The sequence below is a fragment of the Lepidochelys kempii genome, chromosome 5, assembly GCF_965140285.1.
Source record: "Lepidochelys kempii isolate rLepKem1 chromosome 5, rLepKem1.hap1, whole genome shotgun sequence".
Taxonomy (NCBI): Eukaryota; Metazoa; Chordata; order Testudines; family Cheloniidae; genus Lepidochelys; species Lepidochelys kempii.
In genome coordinates, this window is record NC_136384.1 from 80678546 (window position 1) to 80706233 (window position 27688).

Below are 27688 nucleotides of genomic sequence, written 5' to 3' on the forward strand. Positions count from 1 at the left end.
AATGAAAGCCACTCTGGTGACCAAATCAGAGACCATCTAGTTACCCATTTTTACAGAGCTGCTAGAATCACCCAAGGGTAGCAGGACCAGTCTAGGGATCTGATGAAAGTGTGTTAAAATACAACCAGTCATATGGTGAAGGATTGAACTGTAATTCCAGATCAAATTCTAGCGACTACACTAACATGAGCTTTGACCTCATGATTTGGATGTGGAAAAAGCTAATGTACTCAATGCTTTTTTTGCCTCTGTTTTCACTAACAAGGTCAGCTCCCAGACTGCTGCGCTGGGCATCACAACATGGGGAGTAGATGGCCAGCCCTCTGTGGAGAAAGAGGTGGTTAGGGACTATTTAGAAAAGCTGGACGTGCACAAGTCCATGGGGCCAGACGAGTTGCATCTGAGACCGCTAAAGGAATTGGCGGCTGTGATTGCAGAGCCATTAGCCATTATCTTTGAAAACTCGTGGCGAATGGAGGAAGTCCCAGATGACTGGAAAAAGGCTAATGTAGTGCCAATCTTTAAAAATGGGAAGAAGGAGGATCCTGGGAACTACAGGCCAGTCAGCCTCACCTCAGTCCCCAGAAAAATCATGGAGCAGGTCCTCAAAGAATCAATCCTGAAGCACTTACGTGAGAGGAAAGTGATCAGGAACAGTCAGCATGGATTCACCAAGGGAAGGTCATGCCTGACTAATCTAATCACCTTCTATGATGAGATTACTGGTTCTGTGGATGAAGGGAAAGCAATAGATGTATTGTTTCTTGACTTTAGCAAAGCTTTTGACACGGTCTCCCACAGTATTCTTGTCAGCAAGTTAAAGAAGTATGGGCTGGATGAATGCACTATAAGGTGGGTAGAAAGTTGGCTAGATTGTCGGGCTCAACGGGTAGTGATCAATAGCTCCATGTCTAGTTGGCAGCCGGTGTCAAGTGGAGTGCCCCAGGGGTCGGTCCTGGGGCCGGTTTTGTTCAATATCTTCATAAATGATCTGGAGCATGGTGTGGATTGCACTCTCAGCAAATTTGCGGATGATACTAAACTAGGAGTGGTAGATATGCTGGAGGGCAGGGATAGGATACAGAGGGACATAGACAAATTGGAGAATTGGGCCAAAAGAAATCTGATGATTTCAATAAGGATAAGTGCAGGGTCCTGCACTTAGGATGGAAGAACCCAATACACAGCTACAGACTAGGGACTGAATGGCTAGGCAGCAGTTCTGTGGAAAAGGACCTAGGGGTGACAGTGGACAAGAAGCTGGATATGAGTCAGCAGTGTGCCCTTGTTGCGAAGAAGGCCAATGGCATTTTGGAATGTATAAGTAGGGGCATAGCGAGCAGATCAAGGGACATGATCGTTCCGCTCTATTCGACATTGGTGAGGCCTCATCTGGAGTACTGTGTCCAGTTTTGGGCCCCACACTACAAGAACAATGTGGACAAATTGGAGAGAGTCCAGCGAAGGGCAACAAAAATGATTAGGGGTCTGGAACACATGACTTATGAGGAGAGGCTGAGGAAACTGGGATTGTTTAGTCTGCAGAAGAGAAGAATGAGGGGGGGGATTTGATAGCTGCTTTCAACTACCTGAGAGGTGGTTCCAGAGAGGATGGTTCTAGACTATTCTCAGTGGTAGAAGAGGACAGGACAAGGAGTAATGGTCTCAAGTTGCAGTGGGGGAGGTTTAGGTTGGATATTAGGAAAAACTTTTTCACTAGGAGGGTGGTGAAACACTGGAATGCGTTACCTAGGGAGATGGTAGAATCTCCTTCCTTAGAAGTTTTTAAGGTCAGGCTTGACAAAGCCCTGGTTGGGATGATTTAATTGGGGATTGGTCCTGCTTTGAGCAGGGGGTTGGACTAGATGACCTCCTGAGGTCTCTTCCAACCCTGATATTCTATGATTCTATGATTTGTGAGATCAGCAAACCCCTAGATGGAATTATAGTCCCAATAATATGCAGGTGCTTGTTACTTATTCTCTATAAAGGAGCTAAATGGTGGCAGTAGTCCGCAATGAACAAGGGCAGTGGCAGAGGTGCTTGAAACTGAGAATTTCCCTGAAGTCTCTCCAAGAACTAAGGAGCATCAAGAAGGGGAAACAGTTTAATCATGTAATGACTAGTGATCAATCTGCTGCTCGGGGACTGGGCGGTCTAGTTTTGAATGTCTCAAGCAATGCACTTTATGTCTCTACAAAGGCTATGTCCTAATTTAAATAAGTCAGTTTACAATCAAAGGCTAGATGTTCAAAAATGTTTGGGATCGGCCTAACTCTGCTAAAATTCCCATTGACTGCTCGGGTAGCAGAATCAGGTCAGCTTTCAGTTCTTTAGAAAGTGCCACCCAAAACACTTCCCATGCTATAGAACTATCAAGTATTTTAAGTTGATAATCTATCTTGTTTTACTTATAAAATTATTACATGCTATGAAGAGCCCAGGCTCAGCTAGTGCTGCAAGAAGCAGGATTGTGACATTTGTAGCCAAATCATGTGATAGCTCACATAGGACCAGTAAGGTGAAGAGTCCTATCCCGATGTCAGTCATGGAAAAAAAAGTCAGAAGCATCGTGAGTCTCTGAAATGTGCTTTTATTTATACATTTAAGAGGGGTTCAGCAGCCCCCGTACTACAGTCCCTGATATGGGACCAGTACTGGTTAAACACTAAACATGCATTTCTGAAGCGTGGATCTAACAACCACACCCGCAACAAGATCAGTGTTTGGACAAGGGCATAGAAATTCTGCTGACACTGCAGTACATAGAAAAGGCATGGTAAAATTCTGCAAGCCACTTTAATCCAATGCAAAACCCCTCCCCCAAAGATCAAATAAGAATTTGATACACTATTTAAATTGATGCAAAATATAACAATTGGCTTTCTGGCATGGAAGTACGGTAGCTGCTGCCGTTATTTTGGTGCAATATAGTTTCAAATCATTATCTCAATTATAAAGGTTAGAAAGTGCATGGCTCTGAAATGTCAGGAGTTTTCAGAATACCCTGTTTCACAAGGTTGTTATTGAAACTTGATTCCTTGAGCCAAAGGCAAATCCTTGCTGTAGTTGATTGTACTGAAAGAGAAAACAAGAAGAATTTAGGAAATAGACTTGATCATTGAAACCAATTACAAGAACCATTTCAATTATACAAGCCTTCCTTAACGCAGTTGCCAGTTTGTTTTAAATTAAAAAGCATGGCGAAAAGTCATTTTTACCAGTCTCTATAGTGTAGAAATTGGGCAACACAGGAGGATTGTATCCCCTTCCTAACTACCTCCTCTTCACCCGACTGAAGAGAAGATATAATCCTCCATTTGTCTCCAACCAAGAGTGTTGTGGCAGACAGATTTCTACTACTGAAAGCAACTTCTACTTCCTCGTCTATACTATGTGGCCCTCTGCATACAGAAACAAGGATGTTAGTTATTGGCATACATATGGTTTAGGACATGTGTTTGCTACTGTGTGTCAATAGTCACCCAGTAAAAATGGACATTCATAGAAATTAAGTATTTATCTAAATACTTGTCACTATCAGTAGTGACCTTACTCTCTGTAGAGACCAGCTCACAGATTTCCTTACAAATCAGAGCAATTATATTTTACTCAGTCAAGTTCAAGATCAGGAAGATTAAAATGAATATATTTAAAAAGATAATAGAATCATAGAATATCAGGGTTGGAAGGGACCCCAGAAGGTCATCTAGTCCAACCCCCTGCTCGAAGCAGGACCAATTCCCAGTTAAATCATCCCAGCCAGGGCTTTGTCAAGCCTGACCTTAAAAACCTCTAAGGAAGGAGATTCTACCACCTCCCTAGGTAACGCATTCCAGTGTTTCACCACCCTCTTAGTGAAAACGTTTTTCCTAATATCTAATCTAAACCTCCCCCACTGCAACTTGAGACCATTACTCCTCGTTCTGTCATCTGCTATCATTGAGAACAGTCTAGAGCCATCCTCTTTGGAACCCCCTTTCAGGTAGTTGAAAGCAGCTATCAAATCCCCCCTCATTCTTCTCTTCTGCAAGCTAAACAATCCCAGCTCCCTCAGCCTCTCCTCATAACTCATGTGTTCCAGACCCCTAATCATAATACCCCCTATAATACCTTCTATAGATGTCAGGGCTTTTCCCCCTTTTCCAAAAAGGATGGGTACCTAGATTTTTGGCCTTGTATTGGATGTTTTTAATAATGTTTTAATGTTTTTAATACTCTACTTCCTTCTTGGAAGAACAGATCTCCTTTTTGTTCTTTAAAAATGGGCAGATTCTTGTAACAAATAGTTAACCAATTACAGGTATAATCTGTTGGTCTCTGTAGATCTTTGGGCAGTCTAGCCAGCAGACCACTGACCAATCTCTGAGACTACTACTAGCTAGGAAGTTCCAGTAGTGCCCACACTACCACTAAGGGACTATTACTGCTGCTGTGGGAAGTTCTCTTGCAACTTAAGATTTACAAGCTATCAACTTTAGCAAGTTTCCCTGTGCATTTTTACATTTATATGTAGCTAAATTATGTAAGCCTCGCTCTTACCAAGTGGACCTTCTCATGTACAGTTTCCAGGAATCACTGCCAGATTCTCTTCCACCACCAGTGTGCTTTTCACCACCTTAACAAAACAAAAACAAAAAAAAAGCTACTCCACTGTGGGATAGAAGCTCCTTTGTGGTTATTTTATGCTCCCACACTTCAACCAAAGTTATATTTGTACTGCAGGGAGGATGAGAGTTTTTTTATAAATTCAGTTAAAACTCTCAGAAGTAAAAAAGCTCCTCTCCTTCCCCAACTTTAGAAGAAAAACAGAGACCCACTTCCACATACTCAGGTTGAAATTGCTGGCCTTCACGCACTATTGTCTCTCTGCCTTCCTGTTGATAACTGTATTATATGAATGGTTGGTTTTAACTGAAGAAAATAACTATGTAGTGTGAGAGCAATGCTGTGACAGTTTTATTTTCTTTTGTTGCAGGGTGGGGAGGTTTAGGAGAGAGAAGTGCAAAAGGTGAATATATGTTTTACAGATCCCCTTAGGAAGAAGTGCAGTAGTTGGCATGATGTATACACATGCACAGCAGATCTTTAAAAGCCATTTTTCTTATGCATGCAGCAATTGGAATTTTGGTTTTAACAGTTTGTGCTTTCAGCCCAGTGAGAGGTTGTTCTCCTAAGCTATGAGATCTTTTCTAACATCCAAAATACCTTGTTGATGGGTGTTACCTTTCCTTCATAGCAATAAATGTTCCATATGCTATTCTTTTATTAGATAAAGGGTTTTTTTAATGGAACAGAAAATTTGCCACTGGCCAAATTCTAGTCTCTGCTACACTAGCAAAATGCAGAGCAATAACATTGATTTCTGTATATTTACAGTGAAGAAATTGGGCAGATGTTGGCCTTTAAAATCAAGTAAAGTCAGAAGACCTGAAATAAGCAATCCTTAAAGTGGCAATGCTATGACTAGTCTTTACCAGAACCATGCAAGAAGAAAACAGTGTGTTCATAAGAAGAAAAAAAAAAAATAGTACTTTTTTAAAAAATTGAACCTCAGGTTTATACCATAGGCCCCACTGCTGTATAACAGGATCATCTAAAAGCATCATAAAATAAGAATGGCCATACTGGTTCAGACCCCTGGCCTATCTAGCCCAGCATCCTGTCTTCTGAGTGGCCGGTGCCAGATGCTTCAGATGGAACAACCAGAACAGGGCAATTATTGAATGATCCATGCCCTTTAGTCCAGTTCCAGCTTCTGGCAGTTGGAGGTTTAGGGACACATAGAGCACCAAGTTGTGTCCCTGATCATCTAGGCTAATCGCCACTAATGGACCTATCCTCCATGAACTTATCTAATTCTTTTTTGAACCCAGTTATACTTTTGGCCTTCACAACATCCCCTGGCAACAAGTTCCACAGGTTGTCTGTGTGCTGCATGAAGTACTTCCTTATATTTGTTCTAAACCTGCTGCCTATTAATTTCATTGGGTGACCTCTGGTTCTTGTGTTGTGAAGGAGCAAATTAACACTTCCTTATTCACTTCTTTATTCCACACCAGTCATGATTTTATAGATCTCTATCACTGTCCTCCCCTCCCAATCATCTCTCTTCTCAGCTGAGCAGTCCCAGTCTTTTCGATCTCTCCTCATATGGAAGCTGTTCCATAACCCTGATCATTTTTGCTGCCCTTCATTGTACCTTTTCCAATTCCAATATCTTTTTTTGAGCTGGAGCGACCAAAACGGCACGCAGTATTCAAGGTGTTGGCATACCATGGATTTATGGAGTGGCATTATGATATTTTCTCTTTCATTATCAATCCCTTTCCCAATAGTTCCTAACAGTGTTAGCTTTTTTGACTCCTGCTGCACATCGAGTGGATGTGTTCAGAGAACTAACCACAATGACTAAGATCTTTCTTGTGTGGTAACAACTAATTTAGACCTCATTATTTTGTATGTGTAGTTGAGATTATATTTTCCAATGTGCTTTACCTTGCATTTATCAACAGTGAATTTTATCAGCCATTTTGTTGCCAAGTCACCCAGTTGTGACAGATCCCTTTGTAACTATTAATAAAGTCCAAAGCTGACTAATTTTGTATTGTCTGTGAACTTCGCCACCTCATTGTTCACCCCTTTTTCAAATCATTTATGAATGTGTTGAGCAGCACTAGTCTCAGTACAGATCCTTGGGGGATCCTATTTCTCTCCCCTGTGAAAACTGACCATTTATTTCTACTCTTTTTCCTATCTTTTAGCCAATTACTGATCCATGAGAGGAACTTCCCTCTTAACCCATGACTGCTTACTTTGCTTAAGAGCTTTTGGTGAGGAACCTTGTCAAAGACCTTCTGAAAGCCCAAGTACACTATATCCACTGGATCCCCCTTGTCCACATGCTTGCTGACACCCTCAGAGAATTCTTATAGATTGGTAAGGCATGCTTTCTCCTTACAAAAGCCATATTGACTCTTTCCTAACAAATCATGTTCATCTATGTGTCTGATAATTCTGTTCTTTACTATAGTATCAATCAATTTTCCCTGATACTGAAGTCAGGCTTACTGGCCTGTAATTGCCAGGATTGCCTCTGGAGCCTTTTTTAAAAACCAGTGTCACATTAGCTGTCCTCCAGTCATCTGATACAGAGGCTGATTTATGCGAGAGTTTACATACCAGAGTTAGTAGTTCTGCAATTTCATATTTGAGTTCCTTCAGAACCCTTGGGTGAATACCATCTGGTCATGGTGACTTACTGCTATTAAATCTATCAATTTGTTCCAAAACATCAAGGTAGGAAATGTAATTAACATACCAAAAGCACCTCCAATCTCAGCCCCACTGGTTGGAATGTTAACATTTACAACACCACAGTCTGATCCCTTAGGCCTAAGAGCAAAGACAAGATAGACAAATGATGTGATCTTCTGTAGTCACATGGTAAGGAAAAGAGCCAGGTGTCTTCTCTAAAAGAGGCTTTAATGTTGAAGAAGTAATATTTGACTAAGTGTTTGCAAATTAGACAATCCTGTGTTTTAGAAAGAGGAAAAATGTACGAGTTATACCCAAGCCAGCGGAAAATCCTGCCCAAATCCTTGGTGAAGATGCTGCTAGAGAGACCTTGTTTTACTTCATTATTCCAAGCAAAGACCTCTTCTTCTGTCTAGAAGGAATTACATAAGTAATTATGCCAGGACTACTGAAGACAAGCAGTGAACACAACAAAAAGGTACCATGAAAAACAGAATGCTAACTTAAACTAGCGCCATGATGCATCTTGTTAATCACATGGCAAATATGTGACTAGATGTACAGCTATTAGCATGCCAGGCTGTACAGAAAGGCAATGACAAAGTGCTTTTTTTCCCCCAATCTATGCAATAAATATCTACAGTCCTGTATAGACTCCCATCTTTAAGCCTGGGTGCTTTTTAAATAAGATATATAAACATAACCAAGTCCTGAGCCATGCAGTTATGCTGGATACCCCTACAGTTGAGAACCATAATAATTGGCCAATAATACACCTATTAGGACCGTTTCATGAACATGACACACACGTGGGAATACTTCTCTCTTCCTCCCTCTCCCCCTTGCATGGTTTAATTTAACATACAAGACATATGCACTATTGAAACAACACTGAACCAAAGCTCATTTAATTCCTCCTATTTTGTTTTACCTTGAATTTCAGCACATAAAGAATGGGGGCAAATGTCTCAGTGTGCACGATGGACGCATTATGGGGAAGGCCAGTCACAATTGTTGGCTCAACATAGTTACCAGGGCGATTTAGAACCTTCAAAACACACACAAAAAAAGTGATAGCCAAGTTATTGCTTCAGACAAATCAGTCTTTGGCTTAGGAACTAGGTACACTTAGTTGCATCCCATTCAGTGGTTTGGATGCAGTAACTATCTCTTGCAGTGAGAAACAGAAAACCTTCTATGAGTAGCTAAACAGAACATACTGTACCAAGTTCTACTCAGTAACACATCTAGAATAGAAAAGAAAAATGTACAGAATTACACACACAATTATACACACAAAATCAAATTACAGACAGCCAGGTAAACTTCTCTCTTCCCATTTGTGTTGTGAATGGCAAGCAGGGAAGATCACTTTACTGGCGATGTTCTGAATGCACTGAAGGTGAAGACTCAGACTTTAAGGCCAGAAAGGATGATCACGATCATCTAGTCAGATCTCCTGTACATTTCAGGCCAGAGGACCCCACCCACCTACTCCTGTAATAGGCCCCTAACTTCTGGCTGAGTTACTGAAGTCCTCAAATCATAATTTAAAGACTTCAAGTGACTGAGAATCCACCACCTACACTAGTTCAAACCAGCAAGTAACCCGTACCTCACGCTGCAGAGAAAGGCGAATTCCCTCTATCCCCAGGGTTTCTGCCAATCTGAACTGGGAAAAAATTCCTTCTCTACCCCAAATATGGCAATCAGTTAGACCCTGAGCATGTGGGCAAGACCCACCAGCCAGAAACCTGGGAAAATATGGGTGTCAGGGAGATTGCAATAATCCAAATGGAAGGCCTGGTTAAGAGCTTATTATCCTGCTCCACGGGGATGCTTACATGACTCAGGCTGTCATTCAGAGCCCTAACTTCTGTGTTTCATTGAGAATGGGAGGCCAGGGTTTGGAGGGGAGGGCAGCTGCTTTTCTTTTTGTGAAAATGTGAATTGCAATTAAACAACACAGGAATAAGGAAAGCAGTATCCTCTTTCCACAGATTGTGGAAAGTGCAAGAGACTTGTCCAGTGCCAGACACTGAGTTAGTGGAAGAGCTGACATTGAATTCAGAATTTCATTTTCCCAGACTCGCCTCGATTCTCTAAAACATGTTGCCTCAGACGTCAGGTGGAGCCATCCCCACCCTCCACATGTCTGACTTGATAGACTTACATATTTGAAGTCCCTGACAGCACTGGATACATTCAGTCGGAATATGCTCTCCATGACCCACCAATCTGTGGTCATTTTTCTGATGCTCTATTCTAACAGCCCGGATAGTAAAAACAATCACCTTCCCACCATACACCACCGAGCCACCCTGCTGTTTGGCTTGTTCCACTGCATCAAGGAACATCGTCACTGCTTGTTTAGTGTGGAGAGGCCCATACAGAGTGGTAGCTGAAAAGTAAAAGAGCATATTACATAGAGTTCAAAGACATTATTTTAAGACAACTGTATACATTTCTAACATGCCTATCACCATGATAGCTGGGAAAATAGCCACAAACAAAAGGAAGATAAACAAAACAATTAGGATTAATTAGATTCCTCCTTCTTATTTCACAGCTTCAGTTAGAAGAGGGGCTAACTTGATCATTTTGTAACAGTCTTTTCCCTCCATAAGTAGAAGCAAATAAAATAAAACCCTACTTACAGTCCCATGGGTCACCAATGCGAATCTGTGCATAGGCCTTAGCGAGTTTCTCCACCACCTCATCATGGATGCTTTCATGCAAGAACTAAATAGAGTCACAAGAATTTTATGTACAGTTAGTAATATGTCACAGCTGTTGAAATTTGCAAAAAAACTTTATGTGTTGAGCTTTGGGCAGCCCTGCAGAATAGGAGCTATATAATAACCTCAAGCATTCAAAAAAAGTCCAAATAAGGCCTCAAAAATCATGAGATTGGCTTAAAAGCTATTCTCTTTTTTAACTAGGGGGTTCTGAATTTGCCTTATGGTTTCTGGGTCTTCAGGGAACGCGCAGGTCACATTTTCAAAGCTTTCCTCCACAAGGTCTAAAAGGCATATTTTTCCAAATGAAAAGTTGAGATTCCCTCTCTCTCTCTCCCTCTCTCCCTCACACACACACAGCTATAACCTGGGGATTTTAAGGAAGAAACCCTCCAAATATCCTAAGACTCATGATAACATTGTGAGAGTTAGCAACAAAATGCCTGTAGAAGAGGAATCAATCCCCAGTAATACAAAGAGAAGATAAATAGATTTTAAATCTATTTAGCAACTCTGAAATATTTTCTCTCACCCCACCCTACCCCAGCTCACTGGATGGAAAATTGAAGACATGTAGCCTCTCTCACTACAAAAGTACTGAAATGTACAGCAGAGCCTTGATAATCTTCACACTCCAGTCAGTTTAAAAAAAAAAAAAAAAAAAACAGATTTAGCTGGGGTTGGTCCTGCTTTGAGCAGGGGGTTAGACTTGATGACCTCCTGAGGTCCCTTCCAATCCTGATAGTCTATGATTCTATGAAAAAAAGTGCTACTCCCCATCTCAAGCGAAGTTTGATATCAAATTACTGTTGTGAAGTCTCATGCTACACAAAAATCAAGAGCTTACACAAAAATCCAGTACATAAACTATCAATTTAAAACTAAACACAAGTCAAAATAAATGGTGAAAACACATTGATATGTTATTCTTGCTTTGTTTGCTTATGGTTAATTTGCAACATTCATTTAGAATGGATCTCCCTCATTCATTATAAATGTCTTTCTAAAGCTTTTACCGAGTTTGAGAAGAACTTCCTCTTACCAAAATTGCTTTGAAGTCTGAAGTGTAATAATTAGACAAAATATTTGAGCACTAAACACATTAGTTTTAGAATCCTAGACTGGGCAAACTAGCTGAAGTTTTCCTGCTCAAATTATTGTTTTGTTCAGTAACTATTCATGTAAAAGGGACATCAGTTAAATTAGGATCCAATATTTAGATTTTGTTAAAACAAGCTTTTATAAAATAATATCATCGGAGATGGTCAAAACAATTTTAATCTGACAAATTACTTGTTTAAAAACTAAAGAAAATCCCTGTATGCTGTAATCCAAACACTGTACTACCTGCTAGCAGGAACTGCAGTATATTTCAAATAAATGCAGATGACTGCCTTGGCAATGAAAGCAAAGTGAAATTCAATAAGTATAAAGGATGAGAAATATTAGATTTTATATTTTATAGTTTTAGTGTCATTGGGCATTTTTAAAAACAACATGTAAGGAAATAGTTCTGGAACTTTCAATCATGACCTGCAGGTGAATAGTCATTTTTCCTGTCGCACTGGCTTTAGATGCATTAGAAGTATGTTTTAAGAATACTACTGCCTGTTCTCCAACTTCATACTGGATGATTTAACTATCCCAACTGTACAATACATATTTACTCACCAGCCTTCTGGCAGTTGTGCATCTCTGGCCGGCTGTCCCCACAGCAGCAAATAGAGCAGAGGGGATGACTAGGTTAAGATCTGCATCTTCAAACACTTAAAAGAGGAATTGAACATCAAGGTGTAAGTTATTGGCTTCAAGCCCCTCTAAATTCAGTATACACAAATTAGTCAACATAGTAAACTCTATCAGGCCTTTCAGGTAGCACTAGAAAAGAGATGAATGAATAGTATAGGTTACGGACACTTTAAAACTAGTTTCCTGTATGTATTTGGAATTAAGCACAAAGATTTGGTTCTCCAGGCCACTTTGAACAAAGTTCCCAAGCAACACAACTTGATTGTGAATCAAGAAGCTGCAACCAGCTTCCTGCATCCCTCCCCTCTCCATTTTGCTTGAGTGGAACCCAGATGGCATGGAGAAACACCACCAAAGGGCCGTCAGATAGCATGGAGGATCAATGCCGAAGGGCACAAGTGACTAATTCAGTGGAGCCAGGGCAGCAAAATAAAATTAAAAAAAAAAAAAAAAATCATGAAGCAGAAAAAGAAGGGGCAAGTTTAAAAATTAATATAGCTCAAACTGGTGTCATACTGGGGTTTGATTGTTCCAAATGCCTTCAGACAGATTAGCCAGCAGGAACTTTGTAGGTTTACAAGATTATTAAATAAAAGGCAAGAGCGATCAGGCAACTTTTACACTTGTCACACAAACAAGCCCACGACCACGAAAGGCAGTACGTTTAAAACCACAGAAAGAGAATCTATGCTACTTCCTGCCACAAGACATAGAAATAAAACTTAGCGAGTTTCAGAGGGATTTGATATCCATTGGCATGGTTAGAAATTTAACAATCTACGAAAGCTAAAAGTGTGCAATAGAGGGGAAACGTGTACCAAGACATCAAGTGTTAACTCGCGTATATTTCTCCTGCCCCCATTAAGGTTACATCTACATAGCAGCAAGGAGGTAGAATTCCCAGCTCAGGTAGTCATACATGTGCTAGCATGAGGTAGTGTGTTAGCATCAGCATGGCTGCAGTGGCACAAGCTGCAGCTCAGGTTAGCTGCTCAAGTACAATCTTGCCCGACCTGCTGAATACAAACTCAAGTACGTACCCTGAGCTGCAGACCATGCTGCCATGGCCACCCTGATCTTGTAGCACATTCACTTGAGCAGAGGTAGCCTGTATATAGCTACCCGAGCTGCTCCCTAAGACCTTGAACCAACTCCCTGGGAGTCAATGGAAAGACTCACATCAACTTCAATGGGCACTAGATCAGGCTTTAAGATACTTAAATCTGAACTATACTACTGGGCAATAAAAAGAGGGAAATAGGTATTTTTCTTAAGAATGTTTTCCCAGAATTATGTGCCTATTGGCTGGCACTTATATATATAAAATAGTATAAATATATAGTATAAATATATTCTAGAACACTAAAAAACACAGCTACCCGCAATTAAAGCCATCCTTAAACATGGTCCTCAGCCCAACATTTGAATGTACCAGAATAAATAAATAAAATCACATCCCCACGGCCCAATACATAGACAAATTTTTCTTGACCTTTTTTCACTGGTATTTTCCTAAATTAGTTTGTCCCCCAGAATACTGCAAACCCAGAACAGCAGTGCACTAGTACACAACAACCGGGATGGGAAAATGACCATTCTAGACTTACCGCCCAAATAGAGTGCAATGCAAAAATAAATAAATAAAGCAATGTTGGGAAAAGCAACAGCTGGAAAAAATAAATTCAGATTTTACAGTTTTCAGTTAATAGAGAATAGAGGTAGTAGCTTTACTATTTTTAGCTTGAGAAACCCTATAAAATAGCAGTCTTATGATCCAGTATTTATGTTCAGCACAACCATGTGAAACACCTGAGTGCAATTTATAAACCCCATCCCTCAATGCCAAGATCAGAGGCTGCCTGTTCAGCTTTTTAAGGGTGTTTTGTTCCACAGTGATCCCTCTGGCCAGTTAAGGAGAGGCACTGACAAACCAAAGGAATTTCCATCTAGTCCTTGACTGGAAGATAGTGACTAAGATGTAGAGCCTTGAGAGCTGGGAAGTAGAGGACTGCTCATGAGAAGGGAGGTGTGTGTGGAGGGGGAGGGATCATTATTCACATATTACTTAGGCCTGATTCAGCAGGGTATTTCATGTGTTTCAAGTCAGGCACTTGCTTAAGGAACTTATTAAATCTGGGCCTTCAGCTGTAATAGCATTCACTGTATGCTAGGTATTTTCCATACACAGAAGACAACAACCCCTGATAAAAAGATCAGTCTACTATGTTAATATTAACATTAAAAGTAAATTGGATGAGAAGAGATTATTATATTGGGTATTACCAATAATGGCGTTGTTTCCACCAAGTTCTAACAGACTCCGTCCTGTTAAAATAAGTAAATAATAACGTGAGTTAAGAAGCTAGTTGTGAGTAACAACCATAGACCGTCCCTGTACAGTGACTAATACTTACTCCATGAATGCTCCCACTGAAACCAATGGTACTACTCGAGGACTAAGGGTAACACAGTCTAGCCTACAGTGAGAGTTTTTGCTTTAACAAAAAAACAAAAAAATAAATAAATAAACCCACTAAAGTAGTGCAGAGTGTGAAAGACATGGACAATGAGAGAGATGCTAATGAAATCAAAGGGAATCAACAAGAAAAATTAGCACTTGTGCTTATTTTCCTGGCAAGTGTCCTAAATCTCTAAATTTGGGGGAAGGTATGGCCTTCCATTCTTTGATGAGCCCTTGATAGTGAAAGCTGCTCTGAATTCTATAGTTCAAATCAGGGAGTGACTGAAGAGGGTGCAAAATTCAACCCAAAATCCTCAAAGGGATCGAGGGATAGTGGCCCAAGGCTTTTGGGTTATTTGGAGAACTGCCCATTGAAAAATATCTAGATTTTGACAACTGGGCATGGATCCAGGATTCAGCAACACTTCTGCAGCAGAGGCAATCTGTGATGTCCTGATAACCTTTCTTTAAAAAAAAAGGGGGGGGGGGGGAGAAGATGGGGCAGCTACACTTGGTGGGGAGGGGCAGTTGCCCAAGAATCCTTTTGTTGACCCCTCCCAGAAATCAGTGCTGACCACAGTGGCATTATCACACACTAGACAAGAATCAGTTAGATTCAGAGAGGCCATCAAAAACCAATTTGCAGGCCCACTGAGTTCAGCAGAGGCCAGATTTCAGGAGAATCTAAAAAAGTCCTGGATTAGGCTAGAATTAGCAGGAATGCAACTTTGCTGCTGCCCTTGTAACACAAGTTTAAAAAAAAAAAAAAAAAAAAGGCAATGAGACAAGTTCTATTTGTCAAAGTTCCCTCAGACCCGCTTCCTAAACAAACGAAACACTTACAGGGGAAAAAGCAAAAATCTACATACTTACCAAATCTCTCTTGAACCATAAGTGCCACTTGCTTGCCCACCTTAGTGCTGCCAGTGAAAGAGAGCAGGTCCACTCTCTCATCTCTTGCCATTGCTGTGCTACATAAGAGAACACATGACTATCCTCAAAAGCATGTACAATTGGAGCAAGCTGACATGAAAAATAGGTTTCTTAATTATAACTAGGGCTATGATTTTGTCACAGAGGTCTCTGGAAGTCACAGATTCCGTGACTTCTGTGACTTGAGCCCGCAGTGCCTGGGAGCTGCAGGGTCCCCCCCACCACCCATGGTGGCTGGGAACTGCGGAGCTCAGAGCTCCCAGCTGCCACAGAAGGTAGGGGAGTGCCCTGGGGGCTCCCAGCCACCGCGGGTGGTGGCAGGGACCCTGCAGCTCCCAGGCACAGCGGGTTCAAGTCATGGAGGTAACGGGGGGGGTGGAGGGACCCCACAGCTCCCAGACAAGCCTCCAGGGGTGGTGTGGGGAGCCCCCAGCTCCCAATTTTGTCATGCATAAGATAGGTCATGGGCTTCTGTGAATTTTTCTTTATTGCCCATGACCTGTTCGTGATTTTTACTAAAAATATGCGTGACAAAATCTTAGCCTTTGAAAGCCACGAACACACAACAGATTTAAAAGAATCAAGTCAGTGACTAACTGGAATGCAACTCAAAGGAGCGTATGTGCCAGAATAAGTGCCATATTTCCATGTCAGATTCTAGTACTGCGACATCTGCACTAACTCTGAAGTCTAACCCTGCATACAGGAAGAAAGCTGCCTATGCACTTGGTTGCTGTTTGTACAGCACCAATGGCATGCCAAGTACCCTAATGCTTCCTTCAGGCCCATGCTATCAACTACAACTTGGGGTGTGTGCCTTCCAAGGCTTTAGGCACTTTGTGGGCTCCCATGTACCTCTATGGAGTGAGCATCCCCAACTGGCATGCCCATGAAGGTTGTTGGGGGAAGGGGTATAGGAGGGACTACACACCGGTTGTATTCTTTATGGCTGTTCAGAGAGTTTGTTAGATGTGGCTACAAAGTAGGGGGAGAGGGGAAGAATAAGAGTTAAAAATGCGGACAAATACCCTCACCAAACTAGAAGCTAGATTCACAGTTTGTTACATTTGTAGTAACATGGTTGGTCCAGCAATGGTCCATGGAATTATTAGTTACATATTTACAGTAGTGCCAGCAATGTACTGGACGCTTTCCAGATAATCAAAATAGGATGTTTCCTGCACTAAAGAGTCTATGGATAGACAGGCATGTTCAGGTTAAAGGCAAATAAAACAAGGTAGATTCAATTGGTTTCTAAGTGGTAGTACAAGGCCCACAGAGAGCAAAGCTATTTTCAAACTAGACTATTCCCTTCTCCACAAAATACAAGAGTTTTGCCTACCCAATATCTGCTCCGCCACATATCAGGGAGCAGATTGCACCGGGCACTTTGTTATCCTCCAAAACTTTAGCTACTATCCTAGAAAAAAAGAGAAATTTCTTGAGAGACTGGGATTTGAGAGATCTCAGTCAGATGCATGTGATAAAAATCAGTAGTTACTATTTTCACCTTGTCACAAAAAAATAAAATAATTAAAAAAATTAAGAGTATCATCTGTATCAGGTGCACCGTTTATATATAAATATATTCTCCTCTCCAAAAATATCTTTGTCCAGTGTAATAGTAAGGCTTATAACAAAATCCACATATTTAAAATATAATGCATCTTCCAGGATGTAACTGGCAAAGAGAAGACAGGTGAGCACATAAAATCCCAATTATAGCATTATTCATAGTATTTCCTTTGGAAATTCAATGAAATTATTCTCAGAAGTAGCATCTAGCATTGGGGGGGGGAGAGGGGCATACTCTCAGGAATGAACAGTATTTTAAATATTGTAGTACTTTCGTTACTCAAAACGGGTTAAAGTACATAGCAAGCCATCTCCTCAATGTACTGATAGTGTCATCACAGCTGTCACCGAGTGGCGCTGTTACAATTGTCCAAGTTTTCTTTCTTTGCATGTGAGCAAGTTTTGATTCTTGGGAGGACATGCTGGCTTGTTAGTTTTGGATTAGGCCAGGTTCTGTTTTGAGGCAACTTCAGGAGGGAGGGAGGGGAGAGAGAGAGAGAGAGAACTGCGCAAGCAGCAGAAGAGTTTGCCTCAAGAACTGACAGTAATCAGAGCCTGAAGTTGCTTCCTGACACCTAGGCACTGGTGTTGGGCTGAGGTTCCTAGAAGACAGGAGCGTCAGCATGCTGTTTCAGTGTCTCACTCAGAACTGGTATGTGCACATACAAAACATGTTACACTTACAGCATCATGCAGACTCTCCATCATTGATTTCTCCTCCACTGAGAAGCTGAACTGCAAGACCCCAGACATCTGCTACTGCTCAACAGAGGACTCAAAAAAGGGGTAACCAAGGGAACGAATTTATTCAATATACGTTGTTATTGTCTGTACGGCAGGGGAAGGAGACAAAGCCACTCTCATCCCAGCCACAAGATCTCAGAGACAAAGTGCAAAAGCAATTATATGTACAGATATTCAAAAAACTTACTTTGTAACAGCTACGCTAATGAGGGACGTTGTAGGAGCACCTTTCCTTTAAGAAAAAAAATGCAAAATCAAATTTCATTCCCAAGAATACAAAATACTTTATGCAACTCTTGTATTATGCAAGAAATCAGAGTTAGAGGTATGGCACGGTAAGCTTAGCCAGACATTTTCAGATTTGAGTGTCTAATGCTAGATACTTAGGTGGAAGTGGCTCAATATTTAGAGGTGTTACAGATCCATAACGTCTAGTGAAGTGAAACTGAGCTACAGGTACCCAGAGCCTTTGAAAATCAAACAACTTATTCAAATGCCTAGCTCTATGTACCCAATTTTTAAATATCAACCATATTCTTTATTATTTGTATGATAGTAGAGCCTAGAGGGCTCAATACCTAATTGGGCTGTTTCAGTCATTGTGCTGGATGCGGTATCAGGTAGAATAGAGCTTTTAAGCAGGACTTGAAGCCAACCTAGAAATATCAGATGTGAAGAGTTCATAAATGTGGGATGAAAACCAGACACCTGACATTTCAAATACAGTATTCCTTGCATGCCTGAGAGTATCCTTACAAACATAGTTCTGCTGTGACAAGCAAAGACTACCACTATCAGTATTTTAGTTTAAAGTATTTGAGCATCTTACCAGAGGCAAGCATTCCCACAGATCATTGCAATTGCATTATTCCAACCATACACTGCTACGGGGAAGTTAAACGCAGTGATAATTCCTACCAATCCCACAGGATTCCACTGTTCTATAAGGGCATGGCCAGGTCCTGAAAACAAAGACACAAATTAGAGCAATTTGATTGTGTGCACGTGCATGACTGTTTTGCTCAATAAACAAGAAAAGAAAAGGCATGGACTACAACAGATCTTCATGATCTGAGACAGAGCCAAAGTTTGTTGACTTTTGGGACCCATCTATTTACCCAAGTGTTTATCAGAAGTAGGTGGATAGTTTATCTTATTTGCATTGATGTGGGCAGCACTCAATTTATTACCTTTGTATTGGCAATTGTGGGACATTTTTTAACACAACATAAGTTACTTGTTGGTAGATTCACCAGACTTCATTCAATATTTCTAATAACCGTTAGGACAGACACAAAAAAGTCAATGCAGATAATCTGCTAAGGAACAAAAGGAGAGAGGCCGGTTTCAGCAAAATTGTATTAGAGCTGTCCTGGTGCATGGCTGTATCTTAGTATGTAGAAAGGCTGTTTACATTCCAGCTAGATGATCTGCTGGAAAATACAGTGAATATTATTTCAATAATCCACAAGCCAGATATTTCCATCAAATAGCATCATCTCATTTTTCAGCAGAACTTTAATAGCTTTAGTGAAGTCTATTTGTAGGAACTAATTACTCATGCAATATATGCTATGTTACAGTTGTACTCTACAGCATGCTGGTAAACTAGTTGTAAGGAGTAATCATGTCAGTTGGATAATGAGGGAAACAAGAGTACAAGCATGTTTCTTGCTGATGGCTCATCAATCTGTAAAGCTGAATTGACAACAGGTTTCTCATGTCTCAGTGCAAACTAGCTAGATTTTGCTGTACTCATTCTATACTTCGATTTAGTGACTTTGTCAATGGAGAGGAACTCAATTCTCTGTCACCGTATGTATGTAGTTTCTAACTGAGGCAAAAATGGACGCACTCTGTAGCGCCAAAACAGGTCATCACGTAGATCAGCCAAGTCACAACAGCAGATACAGTAAACTGGTAACTTGCATAAATATATAATCCACAGTGAAGTAATGTAGAAAGAGCTCCATTATATCCAGAACTTTATAAATACAAATGTTAATACACATTCTTACTTTCTGAAGGCAAGACAGGTCCACCGATCATTCGGGACAAGCCAACAGCATAGTCACAGACATCAACATATTCCTGAACTTCACCAACACCCTCGACAAAAATCTTTCCCATCTCTAGTGAGACCTGACAATGTTAAGAACACATGGGATCATTTTTTAGACTCTCAGACTTTAAGGCCAGAAGGGACCATCATGATCATTTAGTCTGACCTCCTACACATTGCAGGCTACAGAACCTCACCCACCCACTCCTGTAATAGACCCATAACCTCCAGCTCAGTTACTGAAGTCTTTAAGTCATGATTTAAAGACTTCAAGTTATGGAGAATCCACCATTTACACTAGTTTTAACCTGCAAGTGACCCACGTCCAATGCTGCAGAGGAAGGTGAAAAAAACCCAGGGTCTTTGCCAATCTGACCTGGAGGAAAATTCCTTCCCGACCCCAAATATGGCACTCAGTTAGACCCTGAGCATGTGGGCAAGACCCTCCAGCCAGACACCTGGGAAATAATTCTCTGTAGTAACTCAGAGTCTTTCCATCTAGTGTCCCATCACCGGCTGTTGGAGATATTTCGTGGTAGCAGTTGCAGATCAGCTACGTGCCATAAACTTATCAAGATCAGTCTTGAAGTCAATTAGGTTTTTTGCCCCCACTGCTCCCCTTGGAAGGCTGTGCCAGAAATTCATTCCTCTCATGTTCGAAACTTTTGTCCGATTTCAAGCCTAAATTTATTGATAGCCAGTTTATATATTTTTGCTATAAGCTGAGGACTTACCAGTTGGAAGCGACAGAGAAGACCCAAATGTATTGGTTGATGTACTGGTTGATGAAGACCAAGATGTATCGGTTGACAGGATGACTATGAGCCGCCAACCTGATGGGCTCGTGAAAAAGACTAATGCAGTGCTGTTCACCTTTCAATTCTCATATTAATCCCCATCTTCTCCAATTTAACTAATAATTTCCCACGTGGAACTGTATCAAATGGGACAGGGCAGGCTGCAGAACAGGGCACCTGCTACTGCTGCAGACACACAACAGGCTAGGAGTCTGAGCTCTGGGTTCAAAGGGCAGCTTGTCTTTATGGCCACTATGAGTCTGCACCACACTGCACTCAAGATCAGCCACACAAGGAGAAAGAGGTGCCCTCGTCCGTGACTAAGGGATGGACGTTGGAGGGGCACTTTAATTTTTTTTTTAAATCCACCAACATTCATCTGTATCTGTAAAGGTGCTGGAGTGATTTCTGCCTCCCAAAAGGCAAGGAGTGGGAGTTTGAAACTACTAGGGATCTGTATGGGATCTCAGTACCACATTAGGAGTCACAGAGCCAAGATCCAAAGATACCATTATGATCATCTCCTGTGTAACAGCGGACATAGATTTTAAGTAGGGTTCTAGTATTTTTTTTTCCCATATCAGGTTGAGAACCATGTAATAACTTCATGCTTTAGCAACTCAGAGCTGCAGCACATGCTGTCTTTAGCACATTTTTCAGTCCTCTGTCTACACTAGGCAGAAAAACAGTACTCTGCGTAAACACAGAGGTACCTAACACACTAATTCCATCATGGAAACTGTCTAATGGTCCAACAGCAGCAATCCTCTGACTTTTATATCCTGCACCAGCACTTACTGAGATCCTTTCACAGACCATCTCACCTCCTAAAGCCCTCGTTCTCCACATCTTAGTTCTCACTATTTTTCAGATCACCAGAAAGAACCCAGGTTGAAAAGCTCTGTATGAGAGGGAGTCTTCTTTCAGGACCATTTTAATATCAGTGCCCTGTCTCACAGAAAGGTGGGAAAGCAGCATGGTGACAGTTGAGCATGGTAAAGGTCTTTGTTTGGAAAGAGGACAGTTTCAGAATCACTTACATTTTTTCCTGTTTTGACAGGTGTGTTGAGGACAATGCTCTTAGGGGAAAGGGAGAAACTGGAGATGACAGTGTGACCATGAGTCTAGTGTAGTTTTAAGACCATTTGTGAATTAGAGAGCTGATTCATTTGTGAATTAGAGATATAATTTTTTTCAAGTGCTAGCTCCCGAGTCCATTTAAAATCACTGCGAATTTGACGACTGGCTCAAATGGGAGTCAGAGGAGTTAGACTAATTCTGAACACCTTTGAAAACCCCATCCTAGGTTTATTAATTCATAAATGTTTGTGGCCCACTTCCTAAAAAACAAACTGTCTTTTAAAAAACTGAAGCAGTGCTTCCCACACGTAGACACAAGTTACAATAAATACAGCTTTTGTGAACTGGTACAAGAAGGAAAGGAGAAAGGGCAGTGGATGAAAAAGAAAAATATTGATCAAATTCTGAGCCTGAGAATTGTGATGGCATCGCTTTAAAACTCTAAAGCAGAGGCGGGCAAACTACAGCCTGCGAGCCACATCTGGCCCATGGGACCGTCCTGCCCAGCTCTTGAGCCCCCGGCCCCTCCCCTGCTGTCCCCCCTCCTCCGCAGCCTCAGCTGCCAGTGGCTGCTGCTCTGGGTGGCGTGGCTGCCAGTCCTGCTGCTCTGAGCAGCATGGTTAGAGGGTGGGGAGTGGGGGGGTTAGATAACAGGCAAAGGGTCCCGGGGGGGCGGTCAGGGGACAGGGAGTGGTTGGATGGGGTAGAAGTTTGGAGGCGAGGGGGGTGGTCAGGGGATGGGGGGGTTGGATAGGCATGGGAGTCCCAGGGGGCCTGTCAGGGGGCGGGGGTGTGGATAGAGGGCGGGGAAGTCAGGGGACAGGGAGCAGGGGGGGTTGGATAGGGAATGGGGTCCCAAGGGGGGTGGTTAGGGGCGGGGGGTCCCAGGAGGGGGCAGTCAGGGGACAAGGAGCAAGGGGGTTGGATGGATCAGGGGTTCTGAGGTGGGCAGTCAGAGAAGACGAAGTGGGAAGGGGCCAGGCTGTTTGGGGAGGCACAGCCTTCCCTACCCGGCCCTCCATACAGTTTCAGAACCCTGATGTGGCCCTCAGGCCACATAGTTTGCCCACCCCTGCTCTAAAGTGAAGTGGCATTATTTTTAAAATAGGGCACCAAAAATGCAGGCTTACATTTAGTTTCCTTTTAAAAAAAAAAAAAAAAGAAAAAATCTTACTTGTTACCACAGATCATTAGTGGAATCCAAAAAGTATTTATAAGTTATTAAAACTAACAATTTCTCACTTAATTACACAGAGCTACATTAAAACCAGAGTTAAACATAATTTTGACTTTTTTCAGATGTGTACACATTGCTCAGGACACCTTACCAAGCTTCCCAGATCTTTGATTTTCTTTCTCAAGGCATCACCAATCTGCCTCACTATTTCTCCACGTTTAGGTGCAGGAACCTAGACAAAAAAAAATTATTTTTTTTTTTTTAAAGAAACTGATTCAGAGACTAAACTGCACCTTCTGCTACAGACACTTGCAGCCAGGCCATCAAGGGAAGACCAACCAGTACCTTTGTCCTCTCTCCTCCCACTGACTACAGTGAGCTACTCATGTTTAAAGTTAGGCTGAATTCTTGCTGAATCAGGGCCTCAAATAGAACTGCTCATGAGACTAAGGGTTCAGGGGTTCTGGTGCTAAGACACTATCATTGGCTGAATGCAGACTTCAAATTACTGTTCTCCTTATCCCATTCCAGCATACATGTGGACCATTTTCAAACAGATATGAGCTTTAGGGACCTGTCAGAAAGCAAATTTCTCACATACCACGCTCACTATGTATTTTTACTGCCCTCCTTTGTAGTCCAGCCAGCCCTGATATCATATAGTGAATTGTGAATATCTTGCTAGACTGTAGTGTATAATGTACTTACAGGGCAGAGCAGTCGGCAACACAATTCCCTGTTTTAAGAGATGTCTTATGTAGCTATGCTACAGAAGCTAAACTATCCAAAAAAAAAAAAGCCATCTAATCCTTTTGGTTGCAAAAACAACCTTCGAGACGTGAGCTTTATGTAATCACTCCAGTAATATCTACCAGAGTCTGCAGGCAGGCTGAAACTATAGTACTGTTGATATTAATGGAAACAATTCGTACTCAGCTGCTTATTGATTCTGAAACCTACTATGAATATTTTAAATGTTAACCTTGTTAACTATTTCACTGCTGATAATTTCAGCAGAAAACGCTGATGAGCCAAATTCTCAACTAGCATAAATATGCTGATGTACCCTAGCCAAGAATTTGGCCTGATGTATTTATCCATCATTGTTGGATGTATTATTATTGGGATAAGAGCAGCTATTTTCACTAAAAGGTTTCTGAGGTGAGAAAAATAATGAATTGCAATATCCATCTTTCCCAAAATTAAAAAAGTTATCCAAGGGGAAAGTAAATTAGTGCCTTCCCTATTACCACAATGATCAACTGCCCTCCTAGATACTAAAACCTCCTCCATGGGCCGCTTCAGGGTGGCGGGAGAGGACAAACCAACCGAACAAGAAACATCTTACACACACACACACACCTTAGCCTTTTTCTTACTTAGCTTTAAAGACTTTTAGCTTCCTTCCACTCCCTACAACAGCTTCTATAGTACAAATGCACATTACAATACAAAAGTCTGTGGCACACTGAAAGTTTGGAGACACATTTAAATGGTTTGCATTTTATATCAAACGAACACATTGGACCTGGAGGGCAGTAAGGGCTTGGAAAAGGTGCTGTGTGATCATGAGGTCCTTGCTGCACAATTTAGGTTTAAGTACCAGGGGTTAGCCGTGTACGTCTGTATCCACAAAAACAACAAGGAGTCCAGTGGCACCTTAAAGACTACAGATCTGAAGAAGTGGGGTTTTTACCCACAAAAGCTTATGCTCAAATAAATCTGTTAGTCTTTAAGGTGCCACCGGACTCCTTGTTAATTTAGGTTTAAGGTATCATATAGGACATGGAGTCTTAAGTCTCCAACAGAAAATGGTAATTTTGTGGTTTCAGGGGTCCTTATCTGCTGTAGAGACACTTTCAAAAATATGAATAATCATTTGTCAACTTACATCTGCCCATATTTTCCATGCCTCTTTAGCTTTCTTTATTGTTTCTTCATAGTCCTCCAAGCTGGCCTAAATGAACAAGGATTTAAGCAGGGGGTGGGACACAAAACACAGAAGTTACTTTGCTCTTGGTTGCTTGAAGCTGAAATACAGAAGAGGCAGTGAGCATGACTCAAGCAGAATGGATTTTCTGTGGACGGTGCCGACTTGGGAGGTATCATTCTTTAGGAAAGTTATATTCTAAGCAACTGTGTTCACAGTGTGACATGCTGGTTTCTAACTGTGCTGACAAGACAGTTGCTAGAAACAAAAATTAAATTGGAAAGTTAATACCACAAGGTGTCTGGGGAACATATCTACTATCCTAGCTAAAGTTTACAGTTTAAATAAAGTTTTCCTTCAGCTGTATTCCCCATGGGAAAAAATCATGGGAATACATAGCCCATTTATCAGACGGGTAGCCGTGTTAGTCTGGATCTGTAAAAGTGGCAAAGTCCTGTGGCACCTTATAGACTAACAGATGTATTGGAGTATAAGCTTTCGTAGGTGAATACCCACTTCGTCGGATGCATGTTAGTCTATAAGGTGCCACAGGACTCTTTGCCACTTTTATAGCCCATTTAGTGACATTTTGCTTTATTATTGTAAATCCCACTATTAACACAAAATAAAAAATAGTGATAATAAAAAGTACTGCAGAGTATCTACCCTCCCAGCTTTACTCCTTTGCACCCAGCCCATCTTCACTGGATCTATGAAGCCTGAAAACTTGGAGGGTGGGAGAATAAAGAGAATAGACTAACAAGCCCTCTCTCCCACATGCTGTATCTCCTCCATCTGGATCTACTGGTTTGTGCTCACCACACCTATAGGACCAGACGGGCAGCATTTGAGCTTAAGGGTACATCTACATTGAAAGAAAAAAAATGGGGGGGGGAGGGGTCTTAACTAGGGTTAGCTAACTCAGGTTAAAACAGTAGCAAAGACAAAGCAACTCTGCTTTTAAACTTGGGTTAACAAGAGTTAAAGCCTACGGGAACCCTGTCACAGGACTCTGCCCCTCGAGCTGTGAACCCGAGTTAGCTGAGCTGCCGTCTTCACTGATATTTTAACCAGAGCTAACCTATGTTAAGAATACCCTTTTTTTCCTTTTTCCCCACAGTGCAGACATACGTTTTGGAACGTTGTTTTTGTAATAAAGGGAGCAGAAATTTAGTTAAGCTCCACAGCACGGAAGTTGATGCACAGGTTGACCAGTGAAATTGTGAAGACTCTTGTTCCATGTCATTGCTGCTATGCAGTGAAACCATGAAGAGACATGTCAGTTTCAGATACTTGGATGAGAAAGTTATGAACAGAAGCAACAGGCACTAGAGCTAGTCACAAAATAGGAGCTTCCCTTACATCCCCAACTCCTTAAAAAAGATTATGGAAAGGGAGTAGCAGCAGAATCTCCTCCTTTTCTGCAGCACCTCCAGGACTAGAGAGAGACTGAATAGCAAAAATGTCCCTCTCCCTCCACAAGACAGGCAGGAGGTTGGGGAGGGAGAGACCATTCCAGCAGCAAACCAAGAGCTTCACATTTACCAGCCACCTGATTGCCAGAGAATAATATGGGTAGAGGACTCAGACAGCAACTTGAGCAGAATTTCATCTCCCTCTCCTTCCTAGCAGCTGGGGTGGAGGACTGGCCGTTTCACCAGGGTGCTGGACTTTATCTTCCAAATTAGCCTTTGGCTACCATGTGCCTTTTTGGAGCCCTTGCTCTAAGTAGGCACCAGAAAGAGAAAAGACAAACTTACCTGTCGCACACTTGCTATTGGCTCATGGTTAGCTGGGCAATACGTTGTCACAATCTAAAGAAAGAATATTTTACAGTCATGTTAGGAATATGCATAACTAGGGGGAAATATTGGTGTGTATTGGATGGGGGGGGATGGAGACACAGTGACTTTTTTATGCAAAAAGGAATTTAAGCAATAATGCAAACACATACAAAAAATATACTAAACACAAAGCGTGTCAGAAAAAACTACACCAACCAAGGAGAGATGTTCCAAGTGGGAGACAGACCAGACTAGATGCAACAAGATAACATCGCCCTACAAAGGGGGTAAACCAAATAACACATACCAAAAGCTGTAGCCTAAATAGATTACCACATACAAACCTGTGATTATTCAGCGCTAGTGACGATTAACTTCAGAGGGCCTACAACGGGGGGATGGGGCAGAAAAACGTTTCTACTCTGCTCTCCCACGGAGAAATTTTTTTGCAAGAAACAATAACTTTATAGGGTTTCAAAGCTGTCCGATTGCAACATAGTTATCAAGTTTCTTCCTTTTTTCGGCAGCACATTGATTTCAGGCGCCTCCCGCTTTTAGCAGCAGCTTTTCCTAATCCAGAAAGTCAGCCACTCTTAATCAGTGCCCCTGGTTCAGGGTTCCTCGAGCTACAAACCTACCTCTCCTCTTCCTCCCCAGAGCCCATTATACACTCCTTCATTTTCTTCTTTCAGCCCCAGGTCTTTCAACCACGCATACCGAGGCTGATTGATCAGGAACGTAGTCATGAATGCAGCAGGCCTCTTACAAGATGCTAAAATTCTCTTCCTCAGTAAAACGTGCCTGGAGAGAGCAAAGCTCAGCGGCAGCATAGCGAACGGCAGCTATAACACAAGCCACGAACCCGCCTGCAGGCAGCCAGCAATACGTAGCGCTGACCCGCCCCCAAAGTCGGGGAGACATGATTGGTGAATTCAGGGGTCTGCCCACATTCTTGGTGCGGGCAGGTTATTCAGCCTGGATTGTCAGACACGCTGTTCCTCCAACTATCGATAAATGAGAGTTTATTCTTTCCGAAAATAACATATCCTTTTTACAGACTGGCTAGTGAAAGAGGGAGCGAATGAATTAGTTACTGCCATCTAGTGTATAAAGAAATCAGTGCTAAGGAGGAGTGTTTGCTTCACTGTGCAATGAAATATACTTTTAATTTTGCAGTACAGAATTTTAAACTATGTAGCTTCTTTTTTTGTGTCAGAGTGAGGCTAACAGACAGCTTTGTAATAACTCATGCAGGGATTTTAAACGAAGGCATTTGAGAACTCTGAGGCAGCAAAACCCTCCAAAGCCTGAGTTCTGGAGCTGCACTATATTCCCCAAAAAAGAACAGGAGTGCTTGTGCTGGAAATGGCCCACCTTGATTATCATACACATTGTAAGGAG

The 27688-nt window shown here is 41.7% G+C and overlaps 1 protein-coding gene across 1 annotated transcript; it reads right to left on the bottom strand.

Annotated features, from left to right (window-relative positions):
- Positions 1 to 2573: 2573 nt before the first annotated feature.
- On the bottom strand, positions 2574 to 27154 carry ALDH7A1 (aldehyde dehydrogenase 7 family member A1). Its single transcript, XM_073344850.2, has 18 exons — positions 26926 to 27154; positions 26264 to 26317; positions 24465 to 24530; positions 22725 to 22805; positions 19476 to 19599; positions 18287 to 18419; positions 17645 to 17689; positions 16481 to 16558; positions 15079 to 15176; positions 14028 to 14069; positions 11667 to 11761; positions 9915 to 9999; positions 9552 to 9658; positions 8189 to 8305; positions 7572 to 7669; positions 7322 to 7395; positions 4543 to 4618; positions 2574 to 3078 (listed from the first exon to the last, which is right to left on the bottom strand). The coding sequence occupies exons 1-18, from the start codon at positions 27115 to 27117 to the stop codon at positions 3024 to 3026; spliced, it is 1620 nt and encodes a 539-aa protein (XP_073200951.2). The 5' UTR covers positions 27118 to 27154; the 3' UTR covers positions 2574 to 3023.
- Between the last annotated feature and the right edge of the window lie 534 nt (positions 27155 to 27688).